Below are 25,662 nucleotides of genomic sequence, written 5' to 3' on the forward strand. Positions count from 1 at the left end.
CAAAGCGCCACGCGGCAGGAAGAAGAACTACAGTACTGTCCTCTACTCGGAAAAAGGTGCACACAATGCAAAATATAACTTACACCAATGTCCAGATATTTTTTGACATCCTCAAAAAATGATCCTGTCTGCTGGAATCTGTACGTTGAATGTACGTAAGTCGTGAGGCGTCTGTAATACCGAAAGAACAACATAATAGAAAAGACCAAAAAAATACACTACTGAGGACACAGGCATGTTTTATCTTGTGTGCATGCTCTTTTTGTCCTTGAGAATTCTCGGTTGTAAAGAATCTTGATGTTTGTCGTTTTTTCTTCTTAACAGCAATAAAACTATATCTACATATATGTATCGAGAGGATACGTCATCCTCCAATAGCTTGACTGGCATGATTCAAACTGGCCTACAAGTCCCTCCATTACATGGTCCCTCTCTTCTTGGCCAATCTCCACAAATATTACAAAATGATCCTGCCTTGTCTTGAACAAAAAGGTAAGGCAACATTTTTCCAGATGCACTCTGCAGTGTGATTAAACTATGTAATTAGATAAGGTTATGAAATTCATCCTTAAAAAGCCTTGCGTTCAAATCCCGGGATAATCAACCACTGTTGCATGCCGAACTCCTGCAGTGTTTACAAATGGGGTCTGAGTTCATTAAAATGGATCATGTGTCCTGAACCAGTGCTCATCAGATTACAGAGAAGCCTTTTATTGCAGTTTTTGTGTGTCTCATATAAGAGCTAACTGATTGCCACAGAGCAGCCTTTGATTCGGTCACCAAATCGTGCAAGTAGGGGAAAATGGATGACAACGGAATCATATTGAAGACCACCACCTATCACTAGAGAAAGATGGAGAGAGCTTAAAATAGAAACCAGCCGAAGAAAGGGAAAGATTTTCAAGGTGTTTGCAATCGCCCACCTATTGTCAGACTCTAAGTGAAAGTTGGCCATGCGTCTCATGAGCTGTGGGGCTGGACAGTTTCCTATCTCAGACTGGGACACAATTGAAGTTGTTTATGTAGATTGTGATATTTTGACTTTAATATAGAAATATTGATGTACACAAGATACTGTATCTATCAATCATTTTACTAGACAGTTTGATGACAGGTAACTGAAAATCTGACAGACTAAGCAATCACGTTATAGTTCATCTCATATAGGTTTATTTCGAAAAAGTGGCTCCTCGTCTTGACCATTGGTGCAACTCAGGCCTTATTAAAATCATCCGTATCAGTATAGGTAACTGGAACAGTTATCTCTAACTATCAGTCCGTCCAACGATGAGTTATTTGTTGACATCAAGCCAATATTTGGTCCGAAATAAGAATTTGGGTTTTTGTCTCATCAGAATAAACAGTATACATGACCAGTGACAAGGACTAGCCCTATTTACATGGGAACCTGATTGGGAATAATTATTTTATGAAGAGACAGTTTCTGCATTTCTCTTTAAATAAGTTATGATTTTATTTTCGTAGTAACCGAAACAAACGTGGAAAAAGTGAGGATTGTTTAACCATTTATCCGGAGTTTGTTTGCATTTCAATGCGTCGGAAATGATGAAAAAAAAAGCCAAAGAATGAACAGCATGCGCATGAAGCAATGTGTTGAAATTCCGTAACTAGAAGGAGTAGCTCACTCCTGTTAATCAGTTTATTAGAACCCGAATAAGAGCATCATCACTTTTCCCTGCTTTTACACAATTCATTTTCACGGTCTAACAAAACATGAATATTTTGAATGCTCTGATTGTAGTATAATCCAATATTGCCTTCTTGCAATAGTGCGCGCATGATTTCATGATTTTTCTTATTTGACTAGAAAAATAAGTTCAAACTATTTTAAATAGGGCCCTGCAACTGGCTGGCCATCAGTTCAGGGTGTCTCCTGCCCACTGCTGGAAGATAGCTGGGATGGGCTCCAGAACCCCTGTGACCCTACATAGGATAAGCGGCGCAGACAATAGATGGATGGATGGATGGATAGTTTTAAACAAGATAAATTAATCTTAAAATAAACAAAATGTTCTAGCATTGTTTTCTTTTTTGCAGTTAGTATGACACACATTACTTGGAACACAATGCTCTCAAATGTCTGGTATTCGTGCGCACAATGTGTCACAACATTGATATCAATGACAATAAAGACAATTGTATTATATTATATTCTAGACTATATACAGTTTAGGCAATTGTTGCTTTTTGTCTGTCAGTGGTATGTAAACACATTAGTCTCACAGGTGATTTACTCATACACTCTAAGCTGAAATATAAAACTTGCACTTCTTAAAGCATGTGCCAACCTATGGTATGAACTTAAACCATGTCTGCGTATTCATGAAGCAACTTCTCAAGGACTGAGAAAAGTAGTTGTCAGACTCAAACAAAATCTCAATCCACTTCAATTTGTCCTGTGAGTTTATTTTATTTTGGTCTTCACACCTCCCTCCCTGTGTTTCAATTTCATGCAAACTTTCAAGGCAGCTCGTCCTCTTTTGGCAACAAAGACCATCGCAGGGGCCCTCTCTAGGAAAAAAAAACAGGTCCATTTGATGGTCGGCCACTTCTCCCTCTTTCTGTCCTTCTTTCTCTGCCCATACTTCAGCCCGTCTCACTTTATGAACACCTTCTCCACTTACCATCTCACGAGTGAAGGAGAAAAAGGAAACAGGGTAGGGGGTTGGCAAATTTAATGTGAGCTAAAGAGAAAAGAAGGGCAAGGGAGCAAGGAGAAGAGTGTGCACAAGTGCAGGGTAAAATGAAAGCAAAAGAAGGAAAACAGCCGGAGGAATGGAGGAACGGCATTGAAGAGGATTAAAAGAACCGCCGGTTTGCGATGGCACAGCCAGGGTATTGATTCGGGCCTTTTGACATGCTAATTTGCTTGCTGACTGCTTTAATGCCCCCCACCCCATCCCATCATGAGCTTCAAATGGGATGCTTTTCAAAAAGACGGAAAAGGGGAAAGGAGATTGAAATTGTGTTCCTTCCCCTTTTCGATGTCTTTACAGGGTATGCTGAGTTAAGGCCAGAGTAAAAACATCCATCATGTAAGTTGTCAAATTTTCAATGTGCTAATAAGTCTTTGTAGGCTGAACTGCTTTGCATAAAAATGCAATCTTGCCAATTAGTTGAGTTGACTGACAGGAAATTATGCAAGCACAAGCGCAAAATGATGACAGTGAGACGGTGAGTTGTTATTACAGGATGATTAGATCTTCATTCTTTATTTTCTCTTTCAACAGGATGACCCAGCAGTCTCATCACTCTAATGTGATTGGCTGTATTCTTAATTTCATTTAGATGTTGCACCTTGGGACAGCACAACCCAGAAGTGCAATCAATTGTGTTTTAATGATATGTTAAACTCAAGTTGAAAAATGAAGTTATATTGCAAAGGAAAAAGGAAAAAAGGCATCACTATTGTGTCAAAAGAAAGGTTTAATTATATGAATGTCTATATTTTAGTTTGAAAGGGCCTCCAAATCCCAGAATATGAGTCATTTAACTCAATCTTTTGTTTATGTAACACAACGCATCGTTAAGAAAACTAAATCATAAATTAAAAAAAAAGAAAAAAAGGGGTTTTGTAAATGTATACATGTTTGTTTATTCATAAATACATGTTGTCGCTGATATCCTTAAAATAAGCATCTCAATTGGGTTGCCATTTATTTTAACTTTGCCTGGTCGTGACATACAGAAAATAAAATAAAAAAGATACAAAAAATGGTGGTACATCTTTTTAAAAATATCTTTAAGTAATTCAAGATTATAGTTCAAAGTTTGGAAGACTGCATGGAAGAGTTGTAAGTAAAAAAATCCCAACCTGCGCAACTAACTACAAAAAAATATGTCTGTAAATAGAAAGCGGGAACAACTGTATGTGTTCCTTTTTAAGTTGCAAGTTTATTTAAACAAACTATTTGTACACCAGCGTGTTACAAATGGCCACATCTTCTCCACTCCATTTGAGCAGAATTCCCTTTCTGTGCCAGCATCATGCAAGCCAAATATGTTTACACTTGGAAGCATATGCACATTGTAGGCTGGGTAGCGGGCGCTGTGGGAGCTGCAAAGCCATCAGCTCGGGTCACGCTCCATCACCGACGGCTTCCTGCCTTTAACAGGGCACCGTGGAGGAGAAAGAGAGGGTGGTGAGTGTCAGTGACTGTGAAAGAAACAAATGCGCAGGACAGCATCCCATGCAGGAAAAACATGTCAGCACCTCAACTAATGATGGCTGAATTACCACCAGTACTCATACCGCCCCTCCTTCTCTTCACCACTTAAGCCTATGCACATTAAGGCTGAGACTTTTTTCTATCCTATAGGCGACAAACAAGTTTTTTTCATAGCAAGTTACTAATATTTACAGATTTTAGGGACAATGCAAGATTAGATTTAAAATGTTTTGTCTTCCATTCAACATATGTTGTTCTTTGGTGCTCTGGTTTGGTGGATCCCTTGTGTCTATTCAGCAGCACAAAACAAGCTTCTCTGATGGCAGGGTGAGTGATGAGTACATTCACCTCCACTCTGTTGGGCTCCGCTCTGCTCTCAGTGTCTAAGCCTTTGTGTGAACGCATACTAATATGTGCATCGGAGCTGCATATTTGCAAATATGGGTCTACTTGACTGTAACATAAAACATGTCATTTTGGGATGTGAGAACTGTTGTTAGGGTGGACAAAAGGTTTGTGTATGAACTGGCTGGCGTTTGGACAACTGCGTTAGATTTGTGAACACCCCCCACATTAAGTTAGGGAAACAAGGACAGGTGATGATGATGTTCCATATCGCCGTCATTTTCCAACATTGAAAACATCTCGTTATTCAAAACATGTCCACGTTCCTATTTTAAAAATAAACCTTCCTGAACCTTGATAAATGCAATGTCACCAAGAGTGACTTGGTAAAAAATGTAGGTGTCATATTTGATCCTAATCTGGCATTCCAGTTATATGCAAAGAATATAAGTAGAATAGCTTTCTTTGAAACATTGCGAAGATTTGCCCAATGCTGAGATTATGATTAGGGAATGTTGTATTGGTGATTGGTACAGCCCTTTGAGCATGTTATTGATCAGGGCTATACCACAAGTTCAATTCCAACTACCAGCCTCCTGTGTAAGGTTGCACGATATCCCTTTGCCTGAGTGGGTTTTCACTGGGCAATCCGGTTTCCTCTCACGTCCCAAAAACATGCATTGCAGGGTGATTTGCAGGTCCCTCGGTATGGCTGTGTGTATAAGTGGGTTTATGTCTACGTGTGCCCTGTGATTGGCCGGGAATCAGTCGAGGGTGTCCCCTGCCACATGCCCAAAGTCAGCTGGTAAAGGGCTCGGTAACCTTAGTAAGGAAATGTCCTTGACAATGAATACATGACAAAGAAAAGTAAAAAAGGTAAAGTGAAAAATAAGAAAATAAATTAAACAATGTCTAAAGAATCTGAATTAGCAGACCGAACCAGTAAAAACAAGCACACGCAGAAAAAAGGACACGGACGGTTAATTTGTATGAGTGGGGAGTGTAGGACCAAAATGCATGGTTCAGGTTTTTATCCCCATGAAGCTTGCAGGCAGGGACATTGAAATTAAATATAATTATGAGTAGACACTTCCAACTCCATATGCTATATGCAGTCTGGACTGTACTTTTAGTCAGTACATGAGTTCTTATCAAATTTTAATTTTGTGAAACATTCGGGACAAGCCATTTACCAGTGGATGTCATTAGAGTATTTTTTGGACTTGAGAGTCAATTTTCAAGGTAGATAATTGTTCACATTAACAGATTTATTATCTACTAAGGTTAGAAACATACTTCAAAAGAAAAACTGCCATCAGTCACATATGAGTGGACTGACAGTAGGGCATTTTTTTAAACAGTACTGAAGCCTGACTTTATCCACTCCACAGTCCCCTTTAGCCCACACTTATGTTACTGGACCAAACTAAGCTCAGGCAGGGATCAATGGCCCTAGTATGACAACTTCGATTATTTTAAGTATATTTGTTTATTTTTCTATTTGAAAAAAAAAAATTAAAATATAGAATTGGTTTACTGAAAACATGTGTCATATCTTTATGTTGGAAAACAGTGCCTTATTCTTTGCACAAAATGAGTGCTGTCTTTTTTTTCCATGCCGAAAGATTGTCTCTTCTACTTTAAAAAAACAATTGTAGTCTTCTTTGCTGAAAGATGGACTCGTCGTTTTCAATATTTTAGCTTCATCTTTACTTAAACCAAATGAAAAGTAACACTTATTCCAGTGTGGCTCATTTACGTTTTATGTAAGAAATCATGATATATTACAGGCACGTATTACACTATAAAAAGTCGTTGCTTTATTCCGTCTAATGGAGCTTCAATGATACAAGTTTCTAAGGCAGTATTAGGGTTGCAAAGACGTGTACCTTTGGGGTCCTATTCAAGTGTTTAAAAACAGTGATAAGACCCCCCAAATAACGGCCATGATAAGGATGGCCGCCACAAGGCTCTACCCAAGACACAACACAGGATGTGGTACCCCTATGACCCAGGTGCTTAAGGTTTGATATGATGCACAGGCTCTGGCATTATTATTCTTTAATAATATATATGGTATGGTTATGGCTCCATAATATTTATTGTATGGCTCTCTCTCAAAATGTATATGTTTTAAAAAATTTGAAATATTTTGCTCTTATGGCTCTTTCGGTTAAAAAGGTTCCCTAACCCCTGGTCTAGGTGAAGTACATGTTAAGCAAAATAAATGCAAATCCCTCCATTTATGAGTAGTTTAAATGTAGTTTTCCTTTTTTTCCAAACAATATTGTTTATGTAAAGATTGGAGGAGCGCCAAATAATACACACAGTTCCTTTTGTGTTGAATAGAGGTCATAATAGAATTGTTGTTTTTTTTTGAACCAGAGACTCAAAGTGACCATTCTCACTTTTTTGCCCTGCAAGTTTTTTATTTTGCTTTTAAGGTACTCAATAAGATGGCGAATAATTATGTGAGCTCCCCATAGGTGAGGCTGATCTTGTGTAAAATAAAAATACATGTCTTGACCTAAAAGTATTTTTAAAAAATCATGATTGTATGATAGTTCAGGTAATTTTGCATTTTATTTCAAGCAATATTGTTTTTTAATAAGTAAAGTGTTTTAACCATTAATAATAATAATAAAAAAAAAACATTAATAATAACCATTAATACACACTGCCCCTTTCGTGTTGAATGGAAGTCATGATGGAATTGTCACAAACACTCATAAACATAAACAGAAGAAAGCCTGCTCGGTCGACCCAAAACAAACACACAAAGTATGATGGTGATGATGATGATGGTGGAGAAACCAAAATTGCTGCCAGAGTACTTTGCTGTACTCTCCCTCCCCGACGAGACAAATTGTTATTCTCATCACCCCAGAGTGACACATGTAGTCCACTAATCCTTGCCCAACCCCACCAGCATATCAACATCCGTCCGAAAGTATGAACCCCGCCACCAGATGAGGAGCGAGAGGACACCCTGACCCCGACCTGTCCACAACAGAGCAGGGAAAAGGATCCTAAATGCAAACATACAGAGTCCCCACTTTTTTTTAATCAGGGGCCCCTTGGACCCCCGTGCCCTGGCTGCCCCTCTCGCTTGCAGCCTATGGGCCCACCTTGAGCACAGAAACACACTCTACACAGCTGTCAAAACTCTGATGTCTTAATCAATCCTGGATCCGCAAGCCTGTCAGACACAGTGCTAAGATGGATGCGCGAGGGGATCACCTTTGACCCCTGCCAGGGGTGGAGAATGCAACTCCTACGAGGTCCATCCCCAAAAACCCCTCCACTCTTTCACACGCACACCCCCAGTAAGTACCACCAGTCACATTGGGGTCTGATTCCCTCCCCAAACAATGACAAGAGAAAGCCCATTCATCCTGCCCTGCACTACACAAAATACAATATTACCCCATTGGCTAAAAATTTTGCTTATTTCAATTGCAATTTTCTATTTCTTTTTTAAGGCAGGGGTTAGGAATATGTGTCTCACAAGCCAGATATGGCTCATTTCATGAGTACATAAGGCCCAAGGATAAACGTCGGGCCATAGTAATGTTCTCGGTGACTTTCCAATTGTAATGTATGCAAAGCCGAAAAAACACAATAAGCTGGTTGTTCGGTCCAAAATATATAGGATGTATACTGAACTACAGTTTACAATCACTGTGTTACACCAACATACCCTGACTTGGCTGTACTTTTCCAAATATTTTTTTTTTAATCTGGAAGCTCCTTAAAATAATCCATGTTCACTGTCGAGACACTTTTTGATGAAAACCCAAAAAACAAACAGTAAATACCCAAAACGCCAGCCAAGGACCCAGAGCAATTTGATTAAGTGAGCTGTAGGCATGAGAATATCTGCACACATAGCACACTCCCCTTAATGCATCTGTATCCTTCTCATTTGCAGTATTTTGTGACATTTTTAAAAAGAACTATGCTCGCACCTTAAAACCCTGATTTACAACAACAATTATGGTTAAAATGAGCCTGAATTATTTTAAGTATGTGTGCGAGGGAGAAAAAAATGTGTTTCATGTGTTGATATGGGACGCAGGGCCTGGCATTATTATTGTATCGTAAATTTGATCAAATCAATAAAGCTCACACAGTGAAATAAAATGTGCTGAAGGATTTCCTTTTGTCTGGAGAGATGATGGGGGTTTTGTTGAATTTTATCTTAAAATATATTGTATGGCAAAAATATTTCGCTTTCATGGCTCTTTGAGTCAAAAAATATGCCCAATCCGTTGTAGGGTATCGTCTCTTGTTAAATGAGAAAGTGAGTTATCCTTTGGCTTAATCAAAATATGATTAAGTTTATTTCATTATATTCCATCTTGTTTCTTGTGCAGCCCTTGATCCTTTTTTTAATAAAGGCTGCACAGACCACCATTACATCCCTTGATCTGATACCAACATTATGGCAAGGAAACTCAAAAAACCTCATCATCCAAGCAGGCGGCCATGCGGATTCGTCTTCTGTCGTATTAAATACAGAAATCAAACCAGCTCCGGTGCGCACGATGGTCGTAAAAATTTGGTAAACCCCATTCTAGAACGACCAGGTTGTAATGGATGTTGCAGAGGCATCAACAGACAATAGACCACATGTGTCAAACTCCCGGCCCACGGGCCACATCCGGCCCGCCGTGTAATCGTATCCGGCCCGGAAGACCATTTTACATTATTGTTATTAATGGCCCGTCAATATGAACAACGCCGTCTCATCCCTGGACATCATATTCTGACGTTTTAGTCACTGTACCTATTCCTTCACATATGACGTATACTATACTATATACCAGGGGTCGGGAACCTATGGCTCGCAAGCCATATATAGCTCTTTCTATGAGTACATATGGCTGAGAGACAAATTTAATCGCATGCAAATTTTCACCATCTCGTTCAAAACTTGAGGAATTGATACTGTTCAGATACACGCAAAGCCAAACCAAAGTTGAATTACAAAGCAGTACTTTTCAGAATATATAGGGCACGTTTTCACTACGATTTACAGTCAAGGTATCACACAGAAAAAAACACGTTTTGGCTGTACAACGCTAAAGAATCCTTTATATAAAAGCTCACTATATAATCTGTGTTCAGTGTTCAGATACTTTTTTATGAATCCACGGAACAAATTGTAAATACGCCAAAACACCAGAAGAGAACTTAGTTATTTGATTGGGTGAGTGGGAGGGATGGGTGGAGCTATGCAAAAACTGCAAACACTCCCTCCCATCTCTCGCCCTACTCCGTCTGCGCCAAAGGTAAGCACGCCAGGCTCCCTGTTCTCAGAATTTTGTGACGTTTTTACAAAATAATTTGTGTAACATTTTCATATTTCTACTTTTGACAGGAGATATATTAAGGAGAGCAAAATCTTTTGGGATATTTAAGTTTTTTTTTAATATATACATTGACATAGGAGAAAAGGAATTTGAATGTTATTTTAATGTTAAGTTGTTGAAGTTAAGTTCTAAGTTGCATAATTTAACAAGCTATTTTTATATAGAGCAAAATAATAAATACTGTATAAGTGATTTAAGGTTTAAATTTAATATTCTTGTCTGTTTTTATTCATATTTATGTTCCAAAAACATTCAGTTTAAGTGTGTTCAATAAATGTTTATCCTGGTTGGCCCGCGACCTTAAGTGTGTTTTGAATTTTGGCTCCTTGTGCAATTGAGTTTGACATCCCTGCAATAGACAGTTGAATGCAGCAGCTAATGCTCTTAATTTACTTTTCTATTTCTTACTGTTCTCTTATCTGTCTTACTTTTTTTGCTTGACACATGCTTGGCCGATAGTCGCCAGGAACACATAAACTTGGGACAGAGTCTGGATTACGACTTTTTGGGCCATGTCTATGACAGGCACGATATCCCGAAGGACATTTAAAAGGCCTTTGTATTTCCGTGGGTGGCCAGCCTGCTTACAAATCGACCAAGGCGGTGCAGGGAACGTAAGCAGAAACGAGGCTGCCGGTTGGGTTTTGATGCTTAGCTAAGGAAGCTTCATGAGCGGCACCATAACAGTGACTTCAAAAAAAGCAAAGGGGGTCATTCTGATGATTGAGTTGCGCTTCTGCCTTCCATTTTTTTTTATTCTTTCACCTCCCTTTACCATATTTGACACAAATTTTCTTATTGTACATATGCAGGTTTTATTCCACAAAAACAGGTAAAAATATCTTTAAAACGGAAATTACCCCTTAAACATATTTAATATCCTGTCACAGGGTTAAGATTGACATTCACAAATTGATTGAAACTTCATATATCTTCTGTCTATGTCTACAATGGCTCTTGAATTCTGATGCACTTAAAACGTAGGCCAGTCTCCAAGCACAGCTTACAAATATGTATAAATTATTTGTCCTGACGTTTTATCTAATTCGGAGTGCTTTTGGTAATCTCGCTGTAAACAATGTTTACCATGTTGTTATCAATGACAATAAAGACAACTTTAATTCTAATTGTAACATAGAACTTGCCACACCAAGCAACACTAATCAATGCCTGAAACTATTGATTGACTTTTAACCTTTTTTGTCACTTGAGCACAGGCAAGTGTAACCGGCATTATATGTTTCCGATGTTCTTGAATAGCTGTCGTGCAGCCCAATTTCGACAACGCTAACTTAAATACATTGCAAGATTGATATGGCCTTAATGGTTAATGTGGCTTCAGAAGCAACACTGCCAGTAAAGAGACTGCAACTAAAACGAGGGCACATACTTCATCGGATCTTGCTTTCCACTTCCTTTATTGCCTATTGGAGTGTAGGTAATTTTCAAATCTCAAACTAAAGAGATTTATTGTAGTATTTAAAGGCTGAGCAAAAGAGGGCCCTCATAAAATTAGACCGTGGTTCTCATATTTGATTTGGAGCAAACAATTTCCAGTCAGAGCTATTTAACATCCATTTAAAGTGTGTAACTAAAAACCAGCCACGGTCTCCTTTTTCAACCCGCCATCAATCCATCACTCACTGGGAGAGAAACACAAGCCTTTCTGACAACCCGAATCAGTCGTTTTTTGTATGGGAGCACAAGCACATGTAGTCACACGGAACCATCTGTGACCACTTGGATGGCTTTTCCAGGGGCTCCCCAAGCAGCCAGCGCTACCCCTAAATCACGAGTCCTGTTTGTCATGCAATTAGTCCCAGATAAAGGCTCCCCATAAATAAGGAGAGGCGTCCTTGTCTGCTCCATGTTCAATCACCCCTGCTCAGCCTATGACCCCTCACGGCTGAGGCCCTGTGCTTATGGGGCATGTTAGTCACTAACAGTTAGTGGGTGGTGTGCCGACAGCACCAGTCGAATACGGTGGCAGAATCTGAGTGCTTTTTCTTGTCGACTGAGAACTGTTTCCTCCAACTGGGAACAGACTGCACTCAGTTTGAAAAGCAAATACTTCTTCTCCAAAACTGCTAGAGTGGGACTGCAGACTGCTTGTCACATATAGGCATGTAATAAAGAAAATTCAAAATATTTTACTTATAATAAGTTTAAGGTTTGGTAGACACTCAAAATACGGAGAGAATAAATCATTTTTGTTGCACTTGCAAGGAGAACAGGAGAGGACCTTAAAACACTCCCATAATGCGAGATTCTAAATCAGTTCTAAAAGCCCTTCTCTAAGGCCTTTATTCTTATAAAATATCCTATGTTAATAAAAGCAGACCACCCCTAATGATATGAAAATCAATTGATAGCAGCATTATTTTCCAATAGTCATGATAGACTGATGTAAACCGTTCATAATAGTCAAAATAACAAACAACAGCGAAGTATAATAATCAAAATCACAAACCAAAATCCTATTCAATCTCCTTTGCAGATGTTCAATATTAAAGACTGAATAAACTTTAGTTTACTGTAAACTCTTGGTAGAGGTGGTACTATTCAAAATTTGGGATGAGGGAGTACACTACACTACAAACACAGGGGCAGGCGATCCCGGTATCGCCCAAAGAATCAAAACCTGATATCGGTACTTGGGCTGCTATACCATAAAAAATCTTCAACATTAACATTGAAAATCTACAAAAATCTGGCAGAGAGTTTAATCTATTCTAAGTATTGATTTACTTATTCTACAATATGGTTTCCTTTTTTTCTGAGTGAGATAATAAAAATAGTACCTAAAGGACCAGTATCTTTTGATTTTGCAACATTTCGTGCTAAACAGTAGGCTTTAATGTGATTCTATCTTAAAATGGATGCAATTTCTCATTTTGGTGGAGGCAATTTGCACAGCTCACGAAAACTACTTCTTTCTTAGGCAAAACAACCAGACACATTCTGCCCGGGGATCGCGGTGTGTTCAAGGACCAGACAAACTCTTAAATATATGTATTTTTTTCATCTTAATCCATTGAGAGACCATTATATTGCACCATCAAATAATCAATGCAAATGGCATGTAAATGTTAATTTTCCCATTTATGTTTCAGAGGCTTGATGTCTCAGTACTGATTTAAAACAAAGTTAAATGATTTTTACTTGATAAACGCTAATTATATCACTGTAATAAACTCATTGTGGGGAAAACAGATGTACAGTCAATGGTCCCCAACAGGTGTACATACCCAGCCATTTCCCGAGTGGTCTCACAAATTACAGTGTTTTAAGTGATGAGTTGGTATTTTAAAAGGCCGAATGCTCCAATAAGTTGATTCAGCCAGATATGTCCTCTTTAAGACGTAATAATGAGAGCAGATGAAGTAATTAGTGGACCCACTGTGCTGTACGTTTGTGCAGCAGGATTTCTCCCTTGAGACTCCAGGGCAGAAGCTTCTAATGGCACTGCAGAGTTTTAGACAAAAATGTAGTTTAGAGTTTATGGTTCCGGGCAAGTTTAAGAGGAGTGAAAATATGCAGGTCTGAGATGGTTTTTGAAATAGCTCTTTGAGGACAATTACGTTTGGCTCAGCTAGCTGAAATCCTGTAATGGGCTGTTTGACGGGGGTCATAGGTCAGAAGAGCGATTTTATTCTTAGGTTTTTCATCAACAGAACACAACTACAAGCATGACAATGACATTTTGGGATGATTACACAAACACAAGCATTCCGCTCTGTTTTAAAATCTGTTGTTTGCGAATGTTTTATAGTAAAAAAAATGTTTTCCTTTTGTTTATTTTTAATTAGTCAACTATAAAGGGGCATTGTGTGTTATTAGAAGGACTTTATTCATTGAAAAAATATATTGGTATGAATAAAAGGCATTAATAGGTCAACTATCACACAAATGTGGGTTTTTTTAAATAATCATAGCGCGAATTTTTTTTTATTATATACCTTAAATGAGGTTTACCTAGAAGGAGCTGACATTGCTGCTAAGTGTACCACAAAAAAAAGAACTTGTGCAATGCTGAGCAAAAAAAAAAAAAAAAGAAAAATGGTGCAGTTTGGTCGCTTCGAGTTTCCATAGTTTATGTTCGCCCATGTGCTTTTTAGCACTCGTTATATGCTTCACGACACAATACAGCAAAATCTATTAGTCAAATATGTCACACTGTCCCTTTACAAACGTTATAAGCAGAATGTTTTTTTAAGTTGGGTGTGAATCTGTGATTTACATAGACGATTTATAATCTTGTGTTTATAAAGACATATTATTTTAAGATCTTAGGTAAATCGCGAATGTATTTGTGGTCCTGAACAAGACGTTTGTAAATACTTTTGACACAAATCCCTCCCCAAAAAGGTGTTGGGTAATGACTTTAATATGTCACTTAAATTTCCTGTTGCAGGAAATTCTTCCCATTACAATTTACCACTGGGAAACACTATCTTAATGTTTTGCTTGGCCGAGAATAAATGTCCATAATGCATGCATAATCCTTGCATTAAGACACATTTTATAGTGCCCTGTTTAGGTGTAGCATGTACCTTTCCTGTTGGGCATGACCTGTAGGGGGCAATGACACTTCATAGGACAATGCCATGCAAACTAATGCCGGCTGCTGTTTATCACGAGGGAAAATTGAATGCAATGGTATAACGAAGCCACCTGAGAGCGGTGTCTGTTTTATTTTTCAGAAAAAGTACAAACATTTAAAGCATTACAAGCAATTTATCCAATATTCAAGCACTTTTCAAACCTTGAAAACACATTTAATTAAAAGGATTTTCAAGGATTTCCAACACCCGTACAAACCCTGAATAAAATGTGTTGCTTGAGCATCAAGGGTAAGATTTAATCATATGAATGTATTAGGAAAATAACAAAATTGCACCAAAAGAGGGCGCTAAGGGGCATAATATACCTGAGATAGAATTCAAAGAAACCCTTCGGATTGACACAAAAATACTTCAAGGATAAAGAAAATGATGGGTACGAGAATGAATGTAAAGCTCAAGTAGAGGGTTATGTACACCCTTTTTAGGCATGTTTAAAGTCTCTCCAGTACCCCTTCTTGGGCTATGACGCTTCACAAGACAAAGCCATACAAACTAATGCCAGCTGCTGTTAGTCATGAGGGGAAAAAATGCAATGGCAAAGCAAAGCCCCCAGAACAAGTGTGTCGGCTTTATACTTAGCAGATTTGATTTATTTTTCTTCATTTAAGGTGTAGTCTATTATGTCAAACTGCTGGAAAACATGGTAACAACTTCAAGCATTTACAAGCACTTCACCCAAACTCAAAAAGCTTTCAAACTTTAAAAACACAAGTTAAGATTCAAGCTTTTTCAAGGATTTTTAGCACCCGTACGAATCCTGTAGGTAAAAAGCCAGACCAATAAAGTTTTTATTTCCTACCTTGGCAGTCTGCATTTCGCTCTTCGTAGCCTGGGTTGCAGAGGCAGTTCCCAATCGGCACTAGCCACTCTCCATCGGCTCCGCAGTACATTTTGGGAGTCTCTTTCTCCTCGGAATTATCCACGCACGAGCCACGCACTTCCACCAACGAGGACGTGTCGGCTCCGGTGATGGTATCGGGAAACTGGGCCAAGTTCCGCACGGCCAAAGGACATTTCTTGTAGAAAACCCTGACCGATACCAATGCGATACAGGCGCCAACATCCTGGAAGGCCAAATAGAAACCCTTCCGTGTCAGGGCTCCGACATCTCGCACTTCCGTGTTCAGCTTCATGATACGGTCGCCGATGTCCACCTGCGTGAAGCTCTCGTCTGCGGCGATGGTATCGATTTTGGCGAACTGGCTCTCGCGAATGTAGCGCTCTTTATCGTTGTTGGACTCGTAGTAGTAAAGATTAAACGTTTCTTTGCATGTTCCCATGAGCCCGGGGAGACTGTTGCAGTCACGGAGGGTGAATTTGATCTCGATGTAGACGCGCTGGGCACCTCCGCGAGGAATCCAGTCGGTGCGGAGCCAGTTGTTTTGGTTCGGTTCCATCACGTTGCACACTTGGTACGTCCGGATTGGAATGTTCTTCTCGTCCATGATGCTCACTTCCTCCCACTGGTGAAAAAAGAATCACCAAATAATATTAGAAAACATCATATTCAGTGTTTCCCACACTATGGGAAGATTCTGGCCGGCCACCAGGGTGTAATTAGTCCCACCAGAGACTCAAAAACTCGTATTATTAAGAAAATAGAATACAATTTTTAAATACATATTCATGTGAAGTTAATCAAAATAACCATTAGATTCATAATTATATAAATGATCACAAACGCCATGGTGCATATTCGTGCTTGGATTTATTTAAAGGGCTGCTTCCACATGTATTTAATGCAGCCATTCTTTCTCTCACCAAGTGCAATCAGCCACTCTCTAAGATTATGCCTGAATGTATAGTATGACTGACACACTTTTAGCAACTCCCTACATGTCCTGCCAATGCAACCTGCCTACCAGGCACCCCTTACCAGAATAGTGATGAGAATTATGTCTCTTTTTATTCAACCGACTCTTTTAGATCCCCCTAGAATGTCCACCTACCCGTGTCTCCCAAAATTATATGGGAAACACTTAAGTCAAATATTAAAATTATTATTTGGAACGTTGACCTAAAGGGTGTCCTGTTTTAAGAAAGTTTCTAGGGAGACAGTGTAATATTTTAGAGGGGCCACGTCTCATTTCCTTGGGATTTAGTGTGTTTTACTGCCTTTCTGGATCCATAAAACTGTGTCCAAAGAAATTGAGAGGGGGAGAAATTTGCATTAATTTTACATAGCATTAAACTCACCTTTAGAGCGTTGACCTAATTGTCTGCCATCTGGCTGCTACAGGTACCCAAAAACTCCAAAAAGGCTGGGCTTTGAGTCTCTGTAGCTTATATTCTTCCTTTTGCTTTTTAGTACTCATTTCCGGATGCTCGGCACATAAGAGCGAAAAATAGTGGTCCATCAAAGAATTGTTCGATATAAGGGATTAGCAATACCAGGAACTGGTATCGGTGCTGATAGCAACAGCATTTGAACTAACCAATTCTGACGTCATGACATAGATAAGAAAAGAAGTTAAAAAATTAAAACAAGAACTACTAAACACAGCTAAAGTTTGTTTCTAATGAAATGACCATCCATACAAGGCTTCAAACCATAAGTGTAATTTCATAAAGTAGATACTAAAACTGCAAAAAAAAAGAGCCTTGAGACTTTCGATTACGTGACACGATGACAACATTTTTTTATTAGTTACCATCAGAAAACACTAGGAGGCTCAATTCAGCCTCTGCCATTTCAGACACACCTCAGAGGCTGAAGTCATGTAAAACTACTCTAATAGGCTTCCTTCTAGTGGTAAATTTACTATTTTTGTAATGGCACCAGACATAAGCTTGACACATTGGCAGCATTTAAACGTTAGGCCAAAGGTGGCAATCACAAATATAAAAGTGACAACCTGCGAAATGCATCTCCATTCAAAACGTGAAATACTTCACAAGTCATTTAACTTAAATTGCATGCATGGTTCATTACTAGAAACAGTTCAACGCCCTTAGAACATTAGTCAATATTTCAGTCTCAGCAGAAGTATTAATTAATGGCCAAGCTTAATGCATGTTTTATGATTCGCACTTAATAAGTCCCAATAGAGACTCCTGAGATTTTATATTAACGAGTTTTGCTTGACAGAGGGAGTAAATTTTTATTAATGAAAATACATATTTTAATGACGTATTAACACCCAGAATATATAATAATGAGGCAGTTCTCTTAAGAACCTATAAAACTAATGTGTGTCCATCTTTTTTATATCTTAAAAGGTGATATAAAGTTGAAAAACGAGACATAAAATAGGGATGCTTGGATTACTTCTTTAGCACAAGGATTTGTATGTTGTCGTTTTTTTTAAATATTATAAATGTTTCTTTTTGACAGACTAATATTCTGGGACGGTGGCATGCACAGAGGGAATTAAAAAACAATTTTGGTCACATGCACATTTCCCAATATAACCGTGAATTGAATATGTAAACATGAAATAAATAGATAGATAGATAGATAGATAGATAGATAGATAGATAGATAGATAGATAGATAGATAGATAGATAGATAGATAGATAGATAGATAGATAGATAGATAGATAGATAGATAGATAGATAGATAGATAGATAGATAGATAGATAGATAGATAGATAGATAGATAGATAGATAGATAGATAGATAGATAGATAGATAGATAGATAGATAGATAGATAGATAGATAGATAGATAGATAGATAGATAGATAGATAGATAGATAGATAGATAGATACTTTATTCATCCACATGCATATGTTGAATGCAATTGAATTTTAATTTTCAAAATTATCTTAACATAGTTTTGAACATTGTATGCATCATTTTAAGTCAAAACATATTTTTTCTTAAATGTGTGAGTATGACACAAGATATTAAGGTGTTTCCCATAGGGTCTGTAAAATATTTGCTGCCAGCTGTAATAGTTGAGAGCGGAACGCAGGGTGAAATTTATCTGGTTAGCTTCCTTTTAATTTGTTTTTGATATAACAAAATACAAAAAAGTAGAAGAAAATTCTGCACAGAAGGTTATGCGTAATTTTTATAAATTACCTTATCAGTCAATAAGACCTCAGTAAAAGGTCAAATCATTACAGTTTGTATAAAAACCTTTCAATAGAGCACGTTTTCACAGGAAGTCGAGGTGCAGGACCTCTGGCACCACCTGCGGTCGATTTGTGCGCACCCTCGTTCAGGGACCTACATCTAAAATTGTATTTACAGTCCTGAGCTGTAAACATGCCAGCGGAGTATAACTGTCATCACTGTAAAACTAGGCGGACAATAACCATAACAAAAAAGTATTGGAAAACCATTGTGCTGTCAGATTTGTGCGGAACCTCAACAAAAACAACCTTATTGAACGCATCATTGTGTTTAATGCAAAACACAGCCATGACTTTGATTGCGGAAAATGTCCATCGTCCCCCGGGCTAGTCAGCTGGCATCATTTCAGGCGCTTTTGTTGTGGAAATCGAGCAGAACTGAGATAGGGCTGCATCGTTCCCCAATTGGACGGTCAAAGATGAATAAAAACCAACCAACTGGCTTTAAAGAGGGGCATGTTTGCCACAGTTGCTGTCAATCACTTGTTGGTAACTATACGGCAGAAGGGAGGAATATGAATGCCGACCGGGTTCAATAAAAAACAGCACCGTATGGAATTCCCCGTTCCCATGGGTTCATATTCATTAAATAACATAATGGATACTAATTAGTATTAATTCCAGAGAGCATCAAAGGCTTCATTTGAGTGCTTGGTCAAATTTGACTGCTGATGATAACACAGGAGATATCCAACAGACGGTCAAACACTATATCGTATCCGTAATTGGTCGATTTTCCAGCGACATCTTATTAGAGCAGTGTCTGTTCGACGCTGCCCTCTGTTGTAAAAAAGAAGGTGTCATTTCTCTCATCTGGTGGCTGAGCGCCACTGTACCTTTTCTCCTACATCCTTTCGTTCCAGAGGACCCTCAAGCCAACCCGCCCCCTCTTCCTTCCACTCACCGGGCGAAAAGGATATAAAGTTTCTTCACAAAGAGCGATTCAATTCAACGTCTATTCAAGAAACATGATGCCTGCCTGCTGCAGTTTTAACCCTCTGACCATCACATAGCTGGGCGGCATAAAAGTGCGAACTACAGGGGGGTTCTAAAATGTCCACATGAGGCATAAAGACTGGTTTTAATAATTATTGAGTTAGAACTTGAACATAATGATCAAATCAGGGGATTCTCACTAAAATCCCTGATCAGGTTCACCAATAGCATACCTTCCCAAAAAGAAATGCAATTGTCCATCCATTTTAAGACGACTAAAAAGAATAATTCTTCACTTTAATTCAGTGAAGCAACTACAAAGTTTTGACAAAGGACACTTAGACACTTACCCCTCCTTCTGTTGGGTTGGCGACCCATCCTAGCTCTCCCTGTGCAGCCCTGGAGTCCAATAACGTGACTAGAAAGCAGAAATAGGAGAAATGAGCATCCTTCCGAAGTCTTGTCAAAGACAGCAGTATGAGGAAATCCACTGAGCTCCAGCCATGAAAAGGGATGAAAAACATGGCAGTTTGGGGAAAGAACTTGGTTATTAAAACACTATGAGAAAAAAAATCGATAAATAGAGATAGATCAATCGATAAATGGACAGACACCATATAGATAAATAGAGATAGATCGTCAGGCAGACAAACAGACAGACAGAACAATTAAGAACTTAAATGCCAAATTTGTTTATTAAAATACGAATAATGGCCATAAACCGCATTCAAACCCCATCCGCTCGGCTATACACAGACTTTTATTGAGTCCTAGCTCCAAGCGTGTTTGGAATCGTCCAAAATCAATAAAACGTGTGGATACACGCGTTTAACGTGACAAATTGATTAAAACGAGCAATAAATATGCGCCAAGAGAACGACCTCATATGACTGTTGTTTTTTTTTTAATAAAGCGCGTATGGGCTGCGTACGCGTGAATTGTTTAATACTGTACATTCAAATTTACAACAGACTTTCCTTATTGTATCATTTTGAATTGGTTGCAAACAAATCCAGTGACTTTCAACAACAAAATGTATTTTGTATGTACTGTTGTATGTCATTTTGTCTGCGCTTTAATGTTTCAAAATCTGTGCATAGCTCCCGAGGTGACCTAACAGACCTGCAGTTCAAAATCCTTCGGAACATCATTCACTTTCATTCCATATTTTTAGGCAAAGTTTATAGATTGCGCGTGTATGTTTTCATCCATTACAAGTGTTAGTAATCGTCGAATCCCACTAAATTGCCATTTTCTATAAATGGGAGCAAGGAACTAAAAAAAACAGTCGGATGGACAAATAACACACAAAGTCGTCCTTGTCTAATCGACCCAAATATCCGACACTGAGAAGACGAGTTTTTTTATTATTATTATTTTTCCCAAATTAAAACTTTTCAGTCCTTGTTGTAAGGTCCGAGCCCAGTCGGATCCCTTCCAAGTGCGCCCTTTTGTGCAAAAGTTGCAAAATAAGGATGTCTTTGGAAAGTCACCACATAAAGGGAAATAAACACAAATAGATGAACAAAAAAAGACGATTTGGGGCTCACGCCGTTATCACCTTCATTCGACGGGTACGTCCGAGGCGAAGAACCAAGTGCGTAAATCCCAGAAACCATAAAGGCAACGAAGAACAAAATCCCAGCCATGAGTGCCATTCGGATCACTGCGCCGGTTTCCCTCCTCTCGTGCGTGCGCTTCTTTTGAGTTGGTTGATTGCTGTTTTTCCTCCAGAATACAGTTCTGTTCTCTATTTCTCTTTCTCTCCCTCCCTCGCCCTCTTCCCCAGCGAAATGAACCCACACCAGCTCAGAGAACCACCAGCCAGCACACCACGGGCTGGAGGCGGGTCTTCGCTGACTTGCACCCCCCCTAGTCCATCCAAATGGGAAATGGATGGAGGGGGGTAAGAAGAAGGGTGCGCAAATAACTCGCCCCCCACGCCAGTGAGCACCCCACACAAGTCACTCTATTTTCCCCAGCTGGCATAGATGGAGCGAGGTGACATTTCCACGCGACATTTGCCACACAATCATAAAATTCGGCGGGTCACCGAGTGACATTTAAGGATAAACTGCGCCGAGCCTTGTCAACAAAGCGTTTGATACACAGTTTAGACGCATCACTTTGACGTTGAGCAGAAAGTTTGTGGCGATCACTTTATCAATTATACCACACACATCCACCTGCAATGGGTGTAAAACACTTAATATGCAGTGAAGCAGGGCATCGTCCTGATCCAGTTTGGATGTCAAGCGCGACGGTCCAAGAGGAGGTGCATCGGATCAAGGTCGCCACCTAGTGGTTACTTTTTTTGAGAGAGCGTTTGGCTGATTTTCTCATTGGGACAAGGTTGATGTGGCCTTTTTGCATTGAATTAATATCACTTAGGTGCGTGGGTAGGTGGGTAGTTAGCAGTGTTGGGTAGGGTTACTTTAACGTGATTACTTTCAATTACTTTTGGATTACTCCAATACCAAATATGCTAATAAAAGACAAAATAAACTAAATATGAATACAATTATGACTCACAACACGTGGTAAGCGTTCTCTCCTGGCTTTGATCTCTTTGATCTCCAGCTAAACTAACATGAAATGTGACAGAAACAAAATGAAAATAAATCCAAACAGCTTGCCAACATCATTTTTGCCGTTCCATGTATTCTGTTACTCCCTAAGCCTGCACAAAATTTAGTAATTGTATTCATATTTAGTTTATTTGTCTTTTATTAGCATATTTGGTATTGGAGTAATCCAAAAGTAATTAAAAGTAATCAAGTTAAAGTAACTCTACCCAACCCTGGTAGTTAGGTATGTAGGTAGTTAGGTAGGTAGATAGATAGGTAGGTATGTAGGAAGGGAGACAGACAGACAGACAGACAGACAGACAGACAGACAGACAGACAGACTGACAGATATAATATATTTGATTCATCTACTTTTACTGTCTTTGGGGTTGTATTTCCAAAGCTTTTTCTGCAGAGATACAGTTAGTCAACCTTTTTGACGGTTGAAAGAGTAAGTGGTTGCTTGATTGACTGGTTGATAGGGTTATTGTTTCCTTAGTTGGTCTTTTGGTGTCTTGGTTGGTTAGTTGTTTAGTTGGTTGTTAAGTCAAGTCACATTTACTTATATAGCCCTTAATCACAAAAATGTTTCAAAGGACTGCACAGGATTACAATTACAAAATTGCGCAATTACCTGATCTTAAACCAGCACGCGGGCAAGGAACTACTCAAAAACCTCAGTGTGAGGGAAAAAAGAGAAACCTTGAGAAAGGACCTCACATGTGGTAATCCCCCTTCCAGGATTGACCAGGGTGAATTACAATTAGCATTACTGTACACAGAATAGTAAACACTAAGTAAGATGTTGAAGATGTCCGGAAAGAGCATGACACCAACGACGCCCCCAGCCTGTAAACTAGTCCATTGTTCGGTTGTTTACTTGGTTGGTTGGTTGATCGGTTGGTTAGTGGGTTGGTGGGTCGGTTGGTGGGTGGGTAGGTTTTGGTGGATTGGTTGGTTGGCAGAGGGGTTCAAACTTTTAGTTTGCCTTTGTAGCATTTTTATTTGACCCGCAGGGTCTCATGTAAAAGTGCTGCTGTGCCATTAAAACAGCTTACAGTTGCTTCACCTTTTCACAGTGTCTGTTTCCAGTTAGCTTTTTGTAGTGAGCATGTTTTGTCTGGCAGTGACTCTTGATATTATAAACTTTAAAAACAGCCACAGTCTCTTGGTAAATTAGTAGCAGTTGTTTCGGATTTCGGTGGAAAAAACCCTCAAATTTTTACTACTATTATGTTATTTACTTTACTCACAGTCAACGTACCTTTTCATATTTATAGTTGCCCTGTCGGAAATGTGGTGTGCTAAAGTTCTCACAGAAAGCCAAGGGCAAAATGGTCAAGAGGCTATTGCCATCATCAGGTAAAATGGTGATTTTTTATTTTTTTTTGTCAAATGTGTTTTATTTAGTGGTCAACATTAATGGCGGGCCACATATTAAATAATTGTATGACAGAGGCCCTTGGACAAGCGTGCTGTAGGGGCTTGTAAAGGTGGAAAAAGAATAGCAGCTAGGCTTCTGAAAAAACCTGGGTTGTGACTACAGCAAAACTGGCAGCATGACGCTCACTAACGAACATGACCATAACAGATTGACAATACAGACAATTATTGAGAATAAGGAGGCGATTAAAGAAAATAGGTAAAAGGGGAACGACAATACTCACAAACGGTTTTAAACAGTTTTAAAATCAGTTTTAATCTTAACTTGCTGCTGAAACCCCATCACACCTTATGTAAATACAATTTTCCTTTAGTTCTTACTATGTGCAATTTTGTTATTTCAATGTTTTTATCTAGGGAGCAGGAGGTTCTGAAGGCATTACATATTTACCAACGTTCTCTATCCACAGGGATGCATTGATTACACTTGTGATCTCTACTTCAAAATGGATTGATGTATTATGATTTCTTTATTTGTATTCTTTCTCAACATACCAGAAATTGTGGTACAAGATAGTGTTTATAAAAACAACAGATGGAAATTTGACGCCTGTGGTCATTACTGTATATCAAATACCCTACATACAGTATTTATGTCCAAACGGATTTATAGACTTAAAAAAATATTAGTCACTTGTTATCTTGGGGGCGGCAGTGGCTCAGGAGGTAGAGTGCTCGCCTTGGGATCAAGAGATCGCAGTTCGAATCCCGGCTCCTCCGTGTTACATGTCGAAGTGTCCTTGGGTAAGAAACTGAACCCCTAATGCCGCCAATAAGCAGGTTAGCGCCTTACATGGCTGCACAGCCGCTATTGGGAAATGTGAAGCACACTGTAAAGCGCTTTGGGAAGTCTTGACTTAAAAAGCGCTATATAAATGCAGATCATTTCATTTCATTTCATTATCACAAAAGATTTCAGGTTGCCTAATTTCAAGAAGGCAAAGGTTGTCTCTACCCACTGTTGACAATGGCTCTGTATATTAAAAACTCGATAACCAACAACACTCTGGTGATGAATACAAATTTATTTTTCTCTTTCTTCTTCACCAAAGAAAACCCAACAGAATATATCAACTTCAAATGCTATTCAGAACCCCCATCCAGTAGATATATACCGCAGTAGCTGAATGAAAAGTTTTGGTAATTTCGAGTCTCATGTTTCAGTAATAGTAACTACAGCTGTATTTAGAAGCTCTTTGTGGCGAAAAGATACTTTGAATGGTAATTTTAACCATCAATTCAAATGCATTTTTACATGCAAACGTCAGAAGTTAAATGGTTCACATTTCCTTGCATTCCAGAACAGAAAACGTTTTAGAGCTTGGATCTTGTGATTGAATCATTTCTGACTTCTCAGTTTAGCCCATATGAAAAACACAACTGCGTTCATATCATCCAATCTAATTAAGGTACAGATTGGGACTGATGCTACAAAGTACCATATTTTCTGGATTATAGGTATACTGAATTATAAAGTGCACCCCCCAAAATGAGTCTTTAGTGTGACATGTTATCATATACAAGGCACACCGGACTATAATCATAATAAAATACATAATGAAATAATAAAACTACAGAAATGGCGAGGGTTCACAAAAAATCAGTAAAATTTTTGTCCATTGATTGATCAGACAAAATACATTGTTGATCACAATTGTAATAATTTGATACTACAGGATTCAAACCTAGCTCGCGACAGGGAAGTACTGGATCCTATCTACTAGCCCAGTGTTTTTCAACCATTTTGAACCAAGGTACATTTTTATTTATAAAAAAGTTCAGAGGCACACCGTTCGTTGAAAATGTTTGAAAATTAAGTTATGTCAAATATTTCACTGTACTACCTCATAAGCAGGTAATTAGGATATAAAAATAAGAAAATAATACTTAAAATAAAATAGAATGATGTGCTTTATTTATGTTTTTATTTTTTACAGTGCAATCTTCAACCGCTTTTTTTAAACAAACTAAGATATTAAATGTACTGGGCTACCTCATGAGCAGATAATTAGTATATAAAAAGTTTATAAAAATCTACTGCCACCTACTGATATGGATGACTATTACAGTTCCTTGTCTGTAGAAAGCAAAAATGCTGA

The 25,662-nt window shown here is 38.6% G+C and overlaps 1 protein-coding gene across 2 annotated transcripts in view; it reads right to left on the reverse strand.

Annotated features, from left to right (window-relative positions):
- Window positions 1-21,332, reverse strand: part of epha4l (eph receptor A4, like) — a 105,204-nt gene extending 83,872 nt beyond the window's left edge. For both annotated transcript variants that reach the window (XM_088346479.1, XM_088346478.1), the window contains exons 1-3: window positions 21,115-21,332; window positions 19,904-19,971; window positions 15,335-15,998 (exon numbers count right to left, since the gene is read on the reverse strand). In XM_088346479.1, coding sequence (XP_088202605.1) covers window positions 15,335-15,998; window positions 19,904-19,971; window positions 21,115-21,211 — 829 coding nt within the window. In that variant the 5' untranslated portion in view covers window positions 21,212-21,332. The remainder of the gene's footprint in view (window positions 1-15,334; window positions 15,999-19,903; window positions 19,972-21,114) is intronic.
- Window positions 21,333-25,662: the final 4,330 nt, after the last annotated feature.

This window comes from Urocampus carinirostris, chromosome 10 (assembly GCF_059441175.1).
Source record: "Urocampus carinirostris isolate Australia breed hairy pipefish chromosome 10, RoL_Ucar_1.0, whole genome shotgun sequence".
NCBI lineage: Eukaryota > Metazoa > Chordata > Actinopteri > Syngnathiformes > Syngnathidae > Urocampus > Urocampus carinirostris.